This window comes from Schistocerca gregaria, chromosome 5, assembly GCF_023897955.1.
Source record: "Schistocerca gregaria isolate iqSchGreg1 chromosome 5, iqSchGreg1.2, whole genome shotgun sequence".
Classification (NCBI taxonomy): domain Eukaryota; kingdom Metazoa; phylum Arthropoda; class Insecta; order Orthoptera; family Acrididae; genus Schistocerca; species Schistocerca gregaria.
This window is the reverse complement of record NC_064924.1, coordinates 331969120-331987164: the sequence shown is the minus strand read 5'-3', so window position 1 is coordinate 331987164 and position 18045 is coordinate 331969120. Positions and strand designations below refer to the sequence as shown.

The following is an 18045-nucleotide window of genomic DNA, read 5'->3' as shown; positions in this document are numbered from 1 at the left end:
TTAGATGATGCAGAAAATCTACTAAAGAGATTGCTTACGCTTTAGCTGTCCATCTTCCTCAGGAGTACTGTTCATGGTATGGATCTTTAATGGATAATACTGAAAAGGATGTAAAAAAAAATCAAAGAAGGGCAACTCATTTTGTGTTCTCACAGAATAGGGGACAGAGACCCAGAGAATGGTACACAAGTTGGGGTGGCGATCATTAAAACAAAGACTTTTTCGTTGTGGCCAGATCTTTTCACAAAAGTTCAATCACAAACTTTCTTCTCTGAATGCAAAAATATTTTGTTGACTGCCAACTACAGAGGAATCAATGGCCATGATGATAAAATAAGAGAAATGAGAACTTCCATGGAAAGATTTAAGTGATTTTTCCCATCTACTGTTCAAGAGTGGAACATTAGAGAAATAATCTGAAAGTGGTTCAATGAACCCTCTGCCAAGAACCTACATGTGAATTGCTGAATAGTCATGTAGCTGCAGATGAATGCACTTCTCCAAGTAGAAAATTTTACAGTTGCAAACAAGTGCACTAACCACAGCATCTAATGTGCCTCCTATGATACTGCCTAACTGATGCAACTTGTCTACTTTTATCTTACGTCATGACACAAGGAAAAAACAAACATGTATACACTGATCAGTCAGGACATTATGACCACCTACCTAATAGCTGGTTTGTCCACCTTTGGCACGGATAAGAGTAGCAACTCATCATGGCATGGAAGTAATGAGACCTTGGTAGGTCCCTGGAGAGAGTTGGCACCACATCTACAAACACATCACCTAATTCCCATACATTTTACAGAGGTGGGTGAAGAGCTCTGAGGGCATGTTCAATCACATCACAAATCTGTTCAATCAGGTTCAGATCTGACGAATTGGAATTCACCACTGTGTTCCTCAAACCACTCCATCACACTCCTGATCTTGTGACACAGCACATTATCTTGTTGAAAAATGCTGCTGCCGTTGGGAAAGGTTATCGTCATGAAGGGATGTATGCGGTCTGTAACCAGTGCACAACCCTCCTTGACTGTCATGGTGCCTTGTACAAGCTCCATGGGACCCTTAAAAGCCACATGTATGGTCCCCAGAGCTTATCTCTGTGCTGCAGTATAGGTATCAAGGAGTGGTTCCCTTGGAAAACAATCGATTCGGCATGATAAAGATGATATCGGGCCTCATTGGACCACACAACACTCTGCCACTGCGCCAATTTCCGGTGCTGATCGTCAGATGCCCATTTCAGTCATAGTTGCCAATGTCATGGGTGTTAACATTGGTACACGCATGGGTCGTCGACTGTTGAGGCCGATCATAAGGAGTGTTGGGTGCACTGTGTATTCACAGAGATTTGTACTCTGGTCAGTATTAAAGTCTTATACTAGTTCCGCCACAGTTTGCTCCGCCTATCCTGTTTTACCAGTCTGCTCAGCCTACAATGTCAAACATCTGTAATGAGGGTGGCTGCCCAACCCCACGACATCTGGTCATGGTTTCACCTTGGTTTCGCCACATGCTGAAGATACTCCACACAGCAATTCTTGAACACTTGACAAGTCATGCACTTTCCGAAATGTTCATGTGAAGCCTCCGGGCCAGTCAAACTTGGACAGATTATGCACCTTCCCCATTCTACACACGGACAGCATGCTCATTGATACTACAAGCAGTGTGTGTGTGTGTGTGTGTGTGTGTGTGTGTGTGTGTGTGTGTGTGTGTGTGTGTGTGTGTGTGTTCAGCAGTCATTCCTCACCAGGTGATGCTCCTATCGCCTGAACGGATTTATATTGATAGTAGGTCGGTGGTCATAGTTTTCTGGGTGATCAGAGTGTACATAAGAGTAAAACAAGTTTCAGTTTCGTTAAGAGCAATATTAGGTGCAAGGAAAAAAAAATCAAAATGATTCAGAAAGAAAATTTTAAAATTAACTGAGCAAATGTAGCAGACACTTTCATTTACCTCATCATGAGTAGATTCTTGCTGTGAACGATTAGGTTCCTCATCTTCATCTGAGTCTTCTTCTCCTGATGATTCTCCAGATCCATTTCTTTCCTTTAAGTCTGTAATGCAAAGTAAGTCTCTGTTATAGTACTGTACACATAGAGAAAGAAAAAAACTATAACTAGTTTAATCATCTTACAATGTTTCCTACTATATTTAATAGAGTAGAGCAGTCACAAATTTGGGGACAATCTATTTTGTTAAGGAATTTTCTGTTTCTCCACAACATTCAATGTAGGGACATCTTTTCAAACTTCAACAATACCATCTCCTCAAAAACAGATCAAATAAGAATGAGACTGTTGCTACAAATCTGAATCTAGTACTATTATTCACAGGACGATGTGACATGGTACAACGAATAACAACAATATGAAACGGATAGATTGCTACTCACTACATGGAGAAGGCAAAGTGGCAGATCAAACAGCGATTGCAGTGAGTAGCACTTGGCTGGGGTAGGTAGCAGGGAGGATCGTAGGGTTGCAGATGGTTGGAGATGCTGTAATGGCGCCTGTGTGAGTGTGCCACAACATTTACAGGACAGGATAGGGTGCCAGGTGCAATATCAAGTTGCTATGCTCTTTGCGATTGGGGGGGGCATGAGAGAGGAAAGGAGGAGGGGAGAGGGAGAGGAGGAGTGGGAGGGAGAGGGAGAGGGAGAGGGAGAGGGGGAGGGGGAGGGAGAGGGGGAGGGGGAGGGGGAGGGAGAGGGGGAGGAGGAGGGGGAGCGGGAGGGAGAGGGGGAGGGAGAGGGGGAGGGAGAGGGGGAGGGGGAGGGAGAGGGGGAGGGAGAGGGGGAGGGGGGAGGGGGAGCGGGAGGTGGAGGGGGAGGGGGGGAGGGGGAGCGGGAGGTGGAGGGGGAGGGGGGGAGGGGGAGCGGGAGGTGGAGGGGGAGGGGGGAGGGGGAGCGGGAGGTGGAGGGGGAGGGGTAGGGGGAGGGGGGAGGGAGAGTGGGAGGGAGAGGGGGGAGGGAGAGGGGGAGGGAGAGGGGGAGGGAGAGGGGGAGGGAGAGGGGGGAGGGAGAGGGGGAGGGAGAGGGGGAGGGAGAGGGGGGAGGGAGAGGGGGAGGGAGAGGGGGAGGGAGAGGGGGGAGGGAGAGGGGGGAGGGAGAGGGGGGAGGGAGAGGGGGGAGGGAGAGGGGGGAGGGAGAGGGGGGAGGGAGAGGGGGAGGGAGAGGGGGGAGGGAGAGGGGGGAGGGAGAGGGGGGAGGGAGAGGGGGGAGGGAGAGGGGGGAGGGAGAGGGGGGAGGGAGAGGGGGGAGGGAGAGGGGGGAGGGAGAGGGGGAGGGAGAGGGGGAGGGAGAGGGGGAGGGAGAGGGGGAGGGAGAGGGGGAGGTAGAGGGGGAGGGAGAGGGGGGAGGGAGAGCGGGGGAGGGAGAGCGGGGGAGGGAGAGCGGGGGAGGGAGAGGGGAGGGATAGGGGGAGGGAGAGGGGGAGGGAGAGGGGGAGGGAGAGGGGGGAGGGAGAGGGGGGAGGGAGAGGGGGAGGGAGAGGGGGAGGGAGAGGGGGGAGGGAGAGGGGTGAGGGAGAGGGGGAGGGAGAGGGGGGAGGGAGAGGGGGGAGGGAGAGCAGGGGAGGGAGAGCGGGGAGGGAGAGCGGGGAGGGAGAGGGGGAGGGAGAGGGGGAGGGAGAGGGGGAGGGAGAGGGGGAGGGAGAGGGGGAGGGGGAGGGAGAGGGGGAGGGAGAGGGGGAGGGAGAGGGGGAGGGAGAGGGGGAGGGAGAGGGGGAGGGAGAGGGGGAGGGAGAGGGGGAGGGAGAGGGGGAGGGAGAGGGGGAGGGAGAGGGGGGAGGGAGAGGGGGGAGGGAGAGGGGGGAGGGAGAGGGGGGAGGGAGAGGGGGGAGGGAGAGGGGGGAGGGAGAGGGGGGAGGGAGAGGGGGGAGAGGGGAAAGGGCAATCCACATGTGCTGGCAGAATAGAAGGCTTGTGTGAGGAAGGAGTGAAAGCTGGGAAAGGGATAGAGGCAGGCGGGACAGGTACTGGTGAAAGCTGACATCATGTGGATTACAGGAACGAAGTATATGTCACAGAGAAGGTTTCCACCTGCATAATTTAGAAACGCTAATGTCAGTGCAAATGGCTCACGCCTAAATCAGTCAAAGTGCCGCTGTGGGAAGAGTGCAGAGGACAGCTGTTTTCTCATTTTGGTTGTGACGAGAGTTACTCAAGAGCCTAACGGAGAATGTGATTCAATTGCTCCAGTCCTCCTAACTCAGAAGTGGTAACTTCTCAGTGGCCAATCAATGGTCACGAAGGGGACGGTAGATGACAAGCAGCCAAGCTTGGGAGCTCTGTTTTTGGACACTGTGTGACACGAAATTTTGGTCAGTGAAGACCTCATTGAGATCTTTGGCATACTTTGAATTGAACTTCTTTTCAGAAATATGGGGTGGCTAGGCCATATCGAAGGGGCTTCTCGGTGTGGAATGGTGGCTGTCGTCAAAATGGAGGTATAGCTGGTAGTTAGTAGGTTTTATGTAGACACAGAAACTGATGTAATCATCCATGAGTTGGAGGTCCACTTCGAGGAAGGTGGCTTGCTGGGCTGAGGGGGGGAAGGGGGAGGGGGGTGTCGAGTGAAGTGAATGAAGGAGAAAGTGTTGAGGTTCTGGAGAAACATGTCTAGAGTGTCCTTGTCGAGATCAAGGGGGTCTCTTCAATAAATCTGGACCAGGTCACACGTTTGGGATTCCAAGTGAAAATGAAGAACTGCTCCAGATGGTCCACGAATAGGATGACAAAGGATGGTGCTATGTGGGTGCCTATTCCTGTACCAAGGATTTGCTTGTACGCGATGCCTTCAAAGGAGAAGTAATTGTTGGTGAGATTCCAGGTTTGGAGCTGGTCAGGCATTGGGACAGGTACTGTTCAATGGTGTAATGGCCATGGGCATTGGAGAGATTAGTGTAGAGAGAAGTGGCATCAACAATTATAAGCAGGGTGTTAGGTAGTAAAGGAACAGGAACAGTGGAGAGGTGGTCGTGGAAATAATTACTGTCTTCCATATATAGGAGGGTAGGTTATGGGTAACAGATTGTTGGTACAAATGGGCACAGATTCTTTGTGGGGATGCACTACCCAGCCAAAATGGGGCGTCCTGGGTGGTTGGGTTTATGTATTTTAGCAAGCACATAGCAGGTAGAAAAGTGTGGGGAGTGGAGGTGGTGAGGAGACAGGGGGACTCACTGGAGAGGTTTTGGAATGGACCTAGGTATTTGAAGAAAGACTGAAGATCCTGCCAGCTTCCTGTAATGCAATCTCTGTGTCTAGCCTTGTAAACGAACATGTCTGGAGCCTCTAAGTCAGAAAATCTTTGTGTTTCAGAACCATTGTGGAGAATCTTTGTCATCAGCTAGGATTAAAAGCTTTTCGATATTGGATTGCAATTCTTTTTGCGGATGTGAGGTGGTTTTTTTAGGTTAAGTAATTTGAGGTATGATGGTAAGGCAAGGCCTGAGGCTACAGAATTCTGCAAAGGACTGATATTTCTGTGGGAATGAGGCTTCTGGAGAACAGGTTCTTAACTGAACTGTGGGTCTGTTTAGGCTCTGGGTTCTATAATGTGACAGGAGGAGATTCTGCCTGTGGAAGATGAAGTAGGTCTGCAAGGAAGGGTTCAATAGTTACAATGTGATGTGAGCGAGCTTTGATGGAGCCTCTTGTAGTGGTACATAGTGGTAGTCCAAAGTGGGAGTATGACGTGAATGGATGAATTTTCTGATGGGGAGGGGGGTTTCAATCTGGGAGATGGGATATAGGAATTCAGGATTGCAGAGCAAGAGGATTTTACAGATGGAGCAGAGTTAGTGTGAGGAGGCTATGGATCTGATTTATGAGGTTCTGCAGGGCTTGTTCAGTGAACACTATAAACTGACAGAATTAGTACAGATGGAGGTCATTGTGGAAGGATGAGATGCAGCCGTAGATGGGTAATTTGATAGCCAGGCCATTTTGAGGGATTCCTTTAGCTAGCAATAATGCAAAAACAATATGTGGGACAGGGCTATGGCTAGGAAAAGAGAATTGGCACAGCTGGCAGAAGCAGGTATCCATAATGGAGGATTTAAAAAATCTCAGAAAAATCATGAGAATATCTCGAAAAACTAATAAAAGATGAAATCAGATGTAGTATACGGAAGAAATTATGGTGAAACTCGACAAAGTACAGTTTAAAATAATTAGTGAAAAAGAAATAATAGCAACATGAAATCACAGTCAAAAAACAAAGAGACAAGAACTGAGTGGGGTGTGTTGAGGGTCAATACAAGTGGAGAGAAGGGGCAGTGGCTGCAAACAGCTTCAGCGAGGCCAGTACATTGCATGCGTGAACAAGGGATGAGGAGGGCTGTTGCATACAAGTTGCAATATCATATTTATGGTGCATGCAGGACCAAGAAAAAACTAGAAAACATATGTGGGTGAAAGAAGGTGGTGGGATAAATTGGGTGGTCCAGTAATAATTAAATCAGCAGAAAGAATGTGGGAAACAGGGTGCTGCAGCTACTCTCCATGAGAGTTCATTGCTTTGTGTCATAAGCAGCATGACCCTCTTCCACAATGTTGACCTCTCCCTTACAGATAGCTAAATCACTACCTCAGTCAACACCTAACCTACTAATCAGCAACTGTACCTCCACATCAACAGCTGCCATCCATTTCACACAGAAGTCCTTTCCACAGAACCTAACAACCCGTGGTTGTCACATCTGTAGGGATGTGCAATCCCTCTTCAAATATGCCAAGGATTTCACATAGGCCTTCCCGGATCACAGTTTCCTTCTCCATCTTGTCTAGAAACAGATCTCGTGATGACTGTCTCCCCAGTCATCTACACCCACCACATATCCACTGACTGGCCAGAAAGGAGTGCCCTCTTGTGACTCAGTACCATGCAGGACTGGAACAACAGAATCATTCACTCTGTCAGGATTTCAACCACCCCTCATCATGCTGGAAATGACAAATATGCTCCCCCTTATCCTCCCAATCCACCCACAGTGGCATTCCACCACTCACCCAACTATACAATATTCTGGTCCTTTCAAATTCCACCTCTGCTCAAAACCCCTTGTCCCATTGCCCTTGCCTCTGTAATAGACCTAGATGCAAGACATGTCCCATACATCCTCCTGTTACCACCTACTCCTGTCCTGTTGCAGAAATTTCCAACCACATCAAGGGCAGGTCACCTGTGAACTGAGACATGTGGTCTTCCAAATTGGCTGCAACCACTGTGAAGCACTCTATGTGGTCATGATCAACAAGCTGCTGTGTGCATTGCAGAAATAAGATCAGACCATTACCTTGTGGTGACAACCATACAGGAGAGGATAAAAAGCCATAACAGCACGAGAAAAACAGTGAAACTGTTATGGCTGGAAAACAAACAGTATAAAAGAACAAGGAAACATGGAAGCAGCTACAGAAGCAAGACAAGTCCTTCAAACAGAAAAGTGAAGGTTCATAAACAGTAAAATAAAACTGGCAGAAGAAGACCGGACAGTAGGAAATACAATAGACTTTTACAGTACAGTCAGGATCTTCAAGAAAGGATACAATCCAAGGATTGACGTGATCAGAGGTCAGGAAGTACAGATAATCACAGATGAAATGAAAACTATGGAGGAATGGAAAAACTACTTCGAAAACCTCCTGAAAGTGGATGTAAACACCATGAGTGCTACAACAGAAAATGGAGAAGAATAACCATGTAGAGAAAACAGAGATACTGTACCATTTGGGGAGTATGAACTACCAAGCATGGAAGAGGTAAGAGAGGAGGAAGGCACCAGGAATAAATGGCATACCTGCAGAGCCGCTGAAGGAGGGAAGAGTTACTCGACAAGCGAGACTATACCACTTAATCTGCTTCATTTGGAGGGAGGAAAGGATCCCAGAAGAAGGGAAGGAGTCTGTCATCTGCCCTATACTAAAGGAAGAAGTCTGTGAAAGGGGAAAGGACTTTAAATATCTTGGGGCTATACTCAATGAAAGGAACAAGATTAGACCAGGAAATTACCACACAAATAAAAGCAGGAAACAGGTCAAGGTTTGGTCTGGGAAAGCTGTTAAAAGTCCCAGCTTCTATCAAGATCCTCAAAGACCAAGATCTACAAGACAATAATACAACTTTAAGCCTTATATGAAGCAGAGACCTGGACCATCACCCAAAAGATGGAAAGAAAACTCCTGACGTGACTTCTGAAATTTTCCCGGCGTATTTGTTCTTCTAATAATTTCCGGGTATGCAGCCGGATCCCGTCGACATTCTGCCACGACATTTCGGCCCAGAGACGTCCGGCCATCATCAGGTGAGTACACAACTACTGAAGAGCCCAGGTGCAGTCGCGGTATTTATACCGATTCTCGCGCACGTGTTGACATGCGCGGCATAGCCGAGTTGTACGTGCTGCCCTCGGTGGTGAAAGTAAAAGATCATCTAGTCATTGAGTATCGAATGACGCTGTCTATTCCGCTGTGAATGTATAATTTTAATAACAGGATTCCAAGTTTTATCCAGTTGAAAGCCGTTGTCACGATTTATAAGATTATCGGCAAGACGTATTTCCACTGATTCCTTGATTACGGAATCCCAAAATCTGGAAACCGGAGCTAAAATTTTTGTTCCATTGTATTCCATTGAATGTCCCAATGAAATACAGTGCTCTGCTACTGCCGATTTTGACGGTTGCCGCAGACGGGTGTATCTTTCATGTTCCGTACATCGTTCGTGGACAGTTCTTGTCGTCTGGCCAATATATGCAGAGCCACATTCACAGGGAATTTTGTAGACGCCTGCTTTCTTCAGTTGTAAATCGTCTTTAACAGTCCAACCAGGGCCCGGTTCTTTGCTGGTGGACAGAAGATAACCTTGATTTTATTCTTCTTCAGTAATCGGCCTATTTTCGACGACACATTCCCGGCGTATGGAAGAAACGCAGTTGATTTAACATCGTCATCAGCGTCCTCAGTGCGCTGCTTCTTGTTATGACAGTTGCCATGGCCTTTCTTATTTGGCGTGAAGTGTAGCCATTCTCTTTAAAATCCTTCTCCAAGTGTTCTAATTCTGCGTGGAGGTTTTCATCGTCCGATATTACATGCGCTCTATGTATTAAGGTACTGAGAACACCGGCTGTTTGTGCTGGGTGGTGGCAGCTTGACGCCTGGAGATACAGATCTGTGTGAGTCGGTTTCCTGTACACAGAATGTCCTAATGACCCATCATTTTTACGGCATACTAGCACGTCTAGAAATGGTAAAGTGCCATCTTTTTCAATATCGTGGCAGAATGTCGACGGGATCCGGCTGCATACCCGGAAATTATTAGAAGAAAACTCCTGACATTTGAGAATGCCGTTCTCAGACAGATTTTTGGCCCAGTGAAGAATGGAGATGAATGGAGGAAAAGAAAGAACTATGAATTGCAGGAGCTCTACAAGTTGATGGACATTGTGGCAGTGATCAAAGAAAGGAGATGCGTCAAGAAGGCCAGAGCATCAGGCAGGTAATGGAGGAAGATATTAGAGGCAAAAGACCACGGCTCCAATGGGTTGATCACATCAGAGAGGATATGAGTATGTGGGAACTGTCTGAAGAAGAATACACAACCCGAGGACACTGGAGGAGGCTGTTTGGAGGGCCCAAGACCAAATGCTGTTTGTGTGACCAACGCAGTAAGTAAGTTAGTACTTTTTATTTTCCTGTTACACTTTATGGTAACAATGATTTTTATTGTTCACCTTACTCTGAACAATTAACAAAGCCTCTGGGTTTACAACAATGTGGTTGTTGCTAACTTTTTCCAAAAAATTGTTTAATACATGTCAAGGTCGCCGATTTTGCAAATTTCTATGGGTGCATATCAATGGCAGAATGCAGTATATGTTTTCTGGGAAGTTTCAATATTTTTTAGAATGATCACCTTTCACTTATAATCATTAATGGACACTGCCAGTGTCAAAGATCTGTGCTGTGATAAAGTAAAATATACCGGTACTATAAGCATACATTGAGACTGCCCTAGCTCATTCACTAACACAGCTGACTTGAAAGCAACAGAAATAAGATCGAACTCGAGTTCAAATGTACTTGGACTAACCCACCGACCAAGAGGCATAATGTACACTCCTGGAAATGGAAAAAAGAACACATTGACACCGGTGTATTAGACCCACCATACTTGCTCCGGACACTGCGAGAGGGCTGTACAAGCAATGATCACACGCACGGCACAGCGGACACACCAGGAACCGCGGTGTTGGCCGTCGAATGGCGCTAGCTGCGCAGCATTTGTGCTCCGCCGCCGTCAGTGTCAGCCAGTTTGCCGTGGCATACGGAGCTCCATCGCTGTCTTTAACACTGGTAGCATGCCGCGACAGCGTGGACGTGAACCGTATGTGCAGTTGACGGACTTTGAGCGAGGGCGTATAGTGGGCATGCGAGAGGCCGGGTGGACATACCGCCGAATTGCTCAACACGTGGGGCGTGAGGTCTCCACAGTACATCGATGTTGTCGCCAGTGGTCGGCGGAAGGTGCACGTGCCCGTCGACCTGGCACCGGACCGCAGCGACGCACGGATGCACGCCAAGACCGTAGGATCCTACGCAGTGCCGTAGGGGACCGCACCGCCACTTCCCAGCAAATTAGCGACACTGTTGCTCCTGGGGTATCGGCGAGGACCATTCGCAACTGTCTCCATGAAGCTGGGCTACGGTCCCGCACACCGTTAGGCCGTCTTCTGCTCACGCCCCAACATCGTGCAGCCTGCCTCCAGTGGTGTCGCGACAGGCGTGAATGGAGGGACGAATGGAGACGTGTTGTCTTCAGCGATGAGAGTCGCTTCTGCCTTGGTGCCAATGATGGTCGTATACGTGTTTGGCGCCGTGCAGGTGAGCGCCACAATCAGTACTGCATACGACCGAGGCACACAGGGCCAACACCTGGCATCATGGTGTGGGGAGCGATCTCCTACACTGGCCGTACACCTCTGACGATCGTCGAGGGGACACTGAATAGTGCACGGTACATCCAAACCGTCATTGAACCCATTGTTCTACCATTCCTAGACCGGCAAGGGAACTTGCTGTTCCAACAGGACAATGCACGTCCGCATGTATCCCGTGCCACCCAACGTGCTCTAGAAGGTGTAAGTCAACTACCCTGGCCAGCAAGATCTCCGGATCTGTCCCCCATTGAGCATGTTTGGGACTGGATGAAGCGTCGTCTCACGCGGTCTGCACGTCCAGCACGAACTCTGGTCCAACTGAGGCGCCAGGTGGAAATGGCATGGCAAGCCGTTCCACAGGACTACATCCAGCATCTCTACGATCGTCTCCATGGGAGAATAGCAGCCTGCATTGCTGCGAAAGGTGGATATACGCTGTACTAGTGCCGACATTGTGCATGCTCTGTTGCCTGTGTCTATGTGCCTGTGGTTCTGTCAGTGTGATCATGTGATGTATCTGACCCTAGGAATGTGTCAATAAAGTTTCCCCTTCCTGTGACAATGAATTCACGGTGTTCTTATTTCAATTTCCAGGAGTGTATGTGATAGGGGGCCATCTGCAAAAATAGAAAACCTGACCCCTTAACATAAAATGTATAACCTATGATTAACTAACATAACTTTCATTATAGCAGGTAGAAACAGAAATTTAATGGAGTGTACTGTAAAATCCCATGTAATACACACAAAGAGATCCTTTGTTTACTACATTTAAAGTATTAAACAAAATTATTAATACTGATAAATGTTATTAAAAATTAAACATGTTATAGTGATTCACAGACATCAGTAAGCATAGGCCTATTCACCTTGACCTCTAGTGAAATTGGACCAGGCGACATAATTTCTGCGATGGAAGATACTGATTATTTCACTGACATCAAAAGACGACTCTGGATGCTGCAGAGGGTTTGTCTTGAGTTATAGAATTCCACAGATAGTTCTTTATAGTTAAGAGCTCTAAAAATAAGTGTTCAGTCAAAGAAACAGCAACAGAAATAGATTTGCATTAATCTGGAACATTACAGCTACAACTGAATTCTCTGTTATTAATAGTTTTGTTTATCAACTACTAAGGTTAATGAGGCTATTTCTTAATTTTTTATTTATTATTATTTTTTATAAAGCTTTTTGCTCTGGGAATTTACTGGGTAAATCCTCCTCATATTCATTTTGAAGAATTCCTACTGCACTTTAAATTTCTTCATTGGAAGCAGAATTTATAAATCTTGGAAAAATCATTTTGAAGAAATGATTAACATTATGCATACCTTCAAATTTGCTCTTTTACTTGGCTACAATGATGTCCAAACAGCGATTAAAATGTCTCATTTCTTTTCCAAAGACGTAGACGACTACAATGCTTCTTAAAAATTGTGTTGACAGCAAGATAAATTATCAGCTCCATCTGAACAAGAAAACATGCTTCACCAAGCTCTACATTTTCCGACTGCGTAATTTGAGACGCTAAATTGGAAAGCTTTGATTGCAATGCTATCTACAAAATGAATTCATATTTGTCTAATTGGTTTTTCATAACAACAGCTTGTTCTCTTTCTTCCCTTTACTTAAATGTCAACATTATTTTTTACAGAGCCTTAAGTAGCCTTGTAGACGTAAGCCTAACAAAGGCTTTTACAGACTGGTATCTCGAAGACAAACATGTTGTTTACTGTGTCATAAAGGATCTGACTTCTTGAATTACACGTGGAGAATTGTTACGTACTAGACTTAAAGTGTGCACTGCACAATGCAATGATTTTGCAGCCCTTTGTTGAATTCTCATTCTGATAGCTTTGTGTATGCTTGACATATTGGCACAACTGTCATAACCCTGACCACAGCATTTATTCAGGAAGTCCCTTTTTGTCTGTTGCACTTACTAATTCCTTTTGTTTTCCTGATGTACTTTGATCCATTATTTCACAAAAACTTAAAATCTTTCATTTATCTTCACTTAACAAGGCTTTCCACTGTTTGATTTTCCTCTTTTTCCCATGTCTCTGAAAAGCTATATTATTACATTCCAGTGCTATCATCATATCGACAATAAGCTCAAGCAGCTATTGTCACATGTTTTCATGTTTTCTTAGTTATGAATACATGCTGGCAACAACTGTGTGTTTCTTACACCATGAACTGAATACAACTTACACCTTCAGACGTGCATATAGTTTTGTGTCACACTATACTTTTGGTTAGCCACCTCCAATATCAAATCACTTCCCTCCAAGCTGAAAGATTCTTTGTGTTGTGACAGTGCCACGACACTTAACAGTGCCGCCACGACAGTACGTGCAAACGGCGATAGAGGCGCTCCGCAACTCGGCTGAGCGCGGGAGCGCAACCTAGCTACGAATGGCGCCAGCCGCATGTCATGGCACGGCAGTCGAATAAGAGATACTGAGTTGTTATCATGTAACCAGCTATTGTTTCTAAGTGAGTGTGTTTGAATATCCACGCAATTATTGGTGATTAAAGGTTATAACACTTTTTTGGCGACGAGGACGGATATTTTCACTGCGTTGTGGATTTGTGTGTTCGTGACGGGGCAGACATGGAACAGCTTATGCAAGCGCTCATTGAACAACAAACACAGCTGACGGCTGCTATTCAGGCATTGTCGACGTCGCTTACTCATTGTCTGTCTTCCTCTTCTCCGCCTCCATTCCCTCCTTACAAGGAGGCCGCTGAAGACTGGGAGGATTATGAGAAGTGTTTGCGGCAACACTCCTTGGCTTTCGGCGTTCTAAGCATCGCTCAATCCTTTGAAGTGTCTCAAGCTGCTGGCGCGCAAATAGACGCGTGGTGTGATGTAGGCGCTGTACAGTCAACTTTCGACATGGACAATTTGCCTGTTTCACAGGAGAACGAAGATGTGGCGGCGGTTCACTCGCGTAATTGTCGCGTTGGGCCGCAACGCTAGCAGCGATAACAGCAACCACAGAAGCAGGTTCGTTCCGCACTTCCTTCTTGTCCACGTTGTTTCGTACAGCAGGGCCAAGTGTCCAAAACGTTGGGCCACATGTAATTCACAAAGGCCACATTGCTTCTGTGTGTCAGTCCCCTCAAGTTCCTGTCAATGAGGACGAGGCATCGGATTTGGATGTTAACTGTGTGCTTTCTCAAACAAATAAGTTGTTTGTTACTGTTCGTGTTTTGGATAAAGACATTCGCATGCAAGTGGACACTGGCTCTGCAGTAACTCTCATTAATTCTTGCACGTATTTGGAGTTGGGCTCCCCTCCCTTGTCTCCAGTTACACGAAATCTGAGAACTTATAATAAACAGAAAATTCCTATCATTGGCCAGTTTGATGCTTCCACTGCCTACAAGTCTGTTGTTAGGCCCCTCACGTTTTATGTGGTGGATCATGCGGGCACTGAAAACCTGTTTGGTTATGATGCTTTCCAGTTGTTCGGGTTCTCCATTGATGATGATGTGCACCCCGTATCTGAGGATATTCCGTATCAACAGCTGGATGGATTGTGTTCTGAATTTTCATCCATGTTCTCTGCTGGTCCGGGTCGTGCCAAGGATTTTGAAGCCCACATTACTCTTAAATCTACAGCTCGGCCTAAGTTTTTCCGGGCACACCCTATTCCAGTGGCGTTGCGTGCACCTGTCAAGGCTAAGACAGACAGGTTAACAGCTTCAAGGGTTCTCCTTCCTGTTACCTCCAGCGAATGAGCATCGCCAATAGTGGTGGTTTCTAAACCAAATGGGAGTCTGCCATTGTGTGGTGATTTTAAAGCCACTGTCAATGCTCAGAGCTTCATTAACACTTATCCTCTTCCCCGTCCTGAGGAGTTATTTACCAAGCTTTCTGGGGGCCAGTTCTTTTCCAGACTTGACTTATCAGAGGCGTACCATCAGTTGCCATTGGATGCTTCTTCCAAGGAATTTCTCATCATCAACACTCCTTGTCGGTTGTATCAGTACCAGCGGTTACCATTTGGCGTCGCTAGCGCACTGGCCATTTTTCAGCGGTTTTTGGAACAGCTCACGGCTTACGTTTCCGGCTGCATAAACTATCTGGATGACATTGTTGTCACGGGGGCCTCCACTGAGGAGCACCTTCGCAATTTTCGTTCACTGTTTCGGATTTTGCATTCGGCTGGGTTGAGGTGCAATCTGGACAAGTCACAGTTCTTCCAACACTCCATTGTGTATCTTGGTTTCCACTTGTCCCGTGAGGGTATACATCCTCTACGTCAGCACGTTGCGGCCATTAACGCTCTACCCCGGCCGTCTACGGTCAAAGACCTTCAGGCGTTTCTAGGCAAGATTGCTAATTATCACAAATTCATTCCATCAGCGGCGGTGGTAGCTCATCCTCTGCATCAGCTGTTACGCAAAAACGTCCCTTTCCATTGGTCCGACGAGTATGAGTAGGCTTTCGTCCGCCTGAAGGCACCTTGTCTTGCCACATTCTATCCAGGTCAGCACTTGGTTCTGGCGACTGACGCGTCACAGTATGGCCTAGGGGCTGTTCTCGCCCATCGGTATGAGGATGGGTCGGAACGACCCATCGCCTATGCTTCCAAGACCCTCAACGATGCGCAACGGCGTTACTCTCAAATCGAAAAGGAGGCACTCGCTATCATTTATGCTCTAAAAAAGTTCAGCATTTTTTTGTATGGTTCTAAGTTTCACCTCATCACCGACCACAAACCGCTGGTCTCTGTTAAGCCCATCGGCGTCGCTTCTGGATAAGGCAGCTCACCGCCTGCAATGTTGGGCCTTATACGAGTCTCGTTTTCACTACGAGATTCACTATCGCCCCACGGCCCAGCACACCAACGCTGACACATTGTTGCGATTGCCGATGGGCCCCGACCTGGTTTTCGATCGTGATGAACTACTCTGTTTCCACATTGATGAGGAAGAACGTCGTGCGGTCGAGGGTTTTCCACTTACAGGTTCACAGGTCATGTCGGTTACTGCACGGGACCCGGTCGTGCGTCAGGTGATCAGTTTTGTTCAACAAGGTTGGCCGGACAGCACCAAGGGCCGGGCATCGGATCCCCTTCGCAACTACCATGCCTTGCCCCTTCATCTGTCTGTTCGTGATGGTGGTGTTCTTCTGGCCACAGATGGCGCGTCTCCATGGGTCATGGTGCCAGCGTCTCTTCGCAAAGATGTTCTCAAACTGTTGCATGAAGGCCATTGGGGTATTCCTCGGACTAAGTCCCTGGCCCGCAGGCACGTTTATTGGCCCGGTATTGATTCGGACATCGCCCACATGGTTGCTGCGTGTGGTCAGTGTGCTCAACAACTGGCTGCACCTCGTACAATGCCCTCTCCATGGCCTGATCCGGCGCAGCCATGGGAACGGGTGCACGCTGACTTTGCCGGCCCCTCCCTGGTACTTATTGGCTACTGTTGATTGACGCCTTCTGAAGTTTCCGTTTGTTGTTCGATGTCCGTCGCCCACCACTGCGGCAACGAAGCTGGCTTTGTCCAAAATCTTTGCGCTAGAAGGTCTTCCATCCACAATTGTTACGGACAATGGCCCTCAGTTCTCTTCGCACGCCTTCCTTGATTTTTGTACTGGACAAGGAAGGAATTCATCATGTTACAGCACCGCCCTTCCATCCGCAATTGAATGGGGACGTCGAGCGCCTTGTCCGCACTTTCAAAAGCCAGATGAAAAAATTCCTTTGTGATTTTTCCACAGATGACTCTCTGCTGCAATTTCCGAGTTCTTATCGCTTCACGCCTCTGGGTGATCGCAGCCCTGCATCACCCTGTCAGGTCTTGTGCTGGGTCCCCTAGTGCGAGAAAATACTCGGTGGGCGCCGACGTATTGGTACGAGGGTATAGATCTCGCCCTAAATGGATTCCAGAGGTGGTCAAGGCTCTTCGCGGCCGCCGGCTTTGTGAAATACGTGCAGATGACGGCATCGTTGTTCGCCATTACGACCAGATGCGCCCACGAGTGGTGGCCATGCCGGTGCTACTGCCCCTTCCTTCGCCTCCACCAGCCCGAGACGCCTGTCCTGTCGCTGCTGCCGATCTACCGTACGTGTTGACGCAGTCGACATCACCACCGCTTCCGAGTACGCCGGAACCAGCCCCAATCGCGACGCTGCCTTCTCGGGGACCCATCATGCTGGAGCACACCCCCAGGTCCACGACACCTATGGATGCTGCTCTTGAGTTTTTACCCATCATCTCGTCCAGGAGGCACGTGCCACACACAAGCTTCCATCCTGAACATTTTCGACCATACTCTAGTGTCTCTCCGCGGGATCTTCTCGGGGCCTCACAAAAGGGCATGGATGTCTCCGCACTGTCCATGTCTCCAAGGAAGTGATTTTTTTTTCACTGGGGGGAAAAGTGTTGTGACAGTGCCACCACATTTAACAGTGCCGCCACGACAGTACGTGCCTAAGGCAATAGAGGCGCTCCGCAACTCGGCTGAGCGCGGGAGCGCCACCTAGCTACGAACGGCGCTGGCCGCATGTCACGGCATGGCAGTCAAATAAGAGATACTGAGTTGTTGTTATGTAACCAGCTATTCTTTCTAAGTGTGTGTGTGTTTGATTATCCATGCAATTATTGGTGATTAAAGGTTATAACACTTTCAGACAAAGAACTTTTCAGTTTCATCATTTACACCCAACAGATAATCTGTGCCATCATTTAGTAGTCTGTGATGTTAACAGGCCTAATTACATTTATGGCAATTTTATTACCATCTTCTTTTTCACGTTGATAGTTGCTGTTACAACTTTTCCCTTCAGAATAGCATTCACTTGTGACACTGCAAACGTCTGTAACTGTTATGCTAAACTGAGCAGACTCCTGATTATTACACCATTATTTCGTAGTGGATAATTGACTGTGTTGCCAAATAAAGATATGACAAAAATTAAATATGGAGAAAAATTTGCATTATACAGTCTCAGATACACTAGACATCAAGAATGGATAATTTTCTACCTAAATGTGATATTTGGTATACATTTTCATCGTTGTTGTTGTTTTGTAAAAACTAATCTGCACTGCACTTTTGTAATGTCCG

General features: G+C 47.4%; 1 protein-coding gene across 2 annotated transcripts in view; it reads right to left on the bottom strand.

Moving 5' to 3' along the window:
• LOC126272196 (pleckstrin homology domain-containing family F member 2-like) overlaps nt 1-18045 on the bottom strand; it is a 148334-nt gene that overhangs the window by 25263 nt on the left and 105026 nt on the right. For both annotated transcript variants that reach the window (XM_049974876.1, XM_049974875.1), the window contains exon 8: nt 1969-2069. In XM_049974876.1, coding sequence (XP_049830833.1) covers nt 1969-2069 — 101 coding nt within the window. The remainder of the gene's footprint in view (nt 1-1968; nt 2070-18045) is intronic.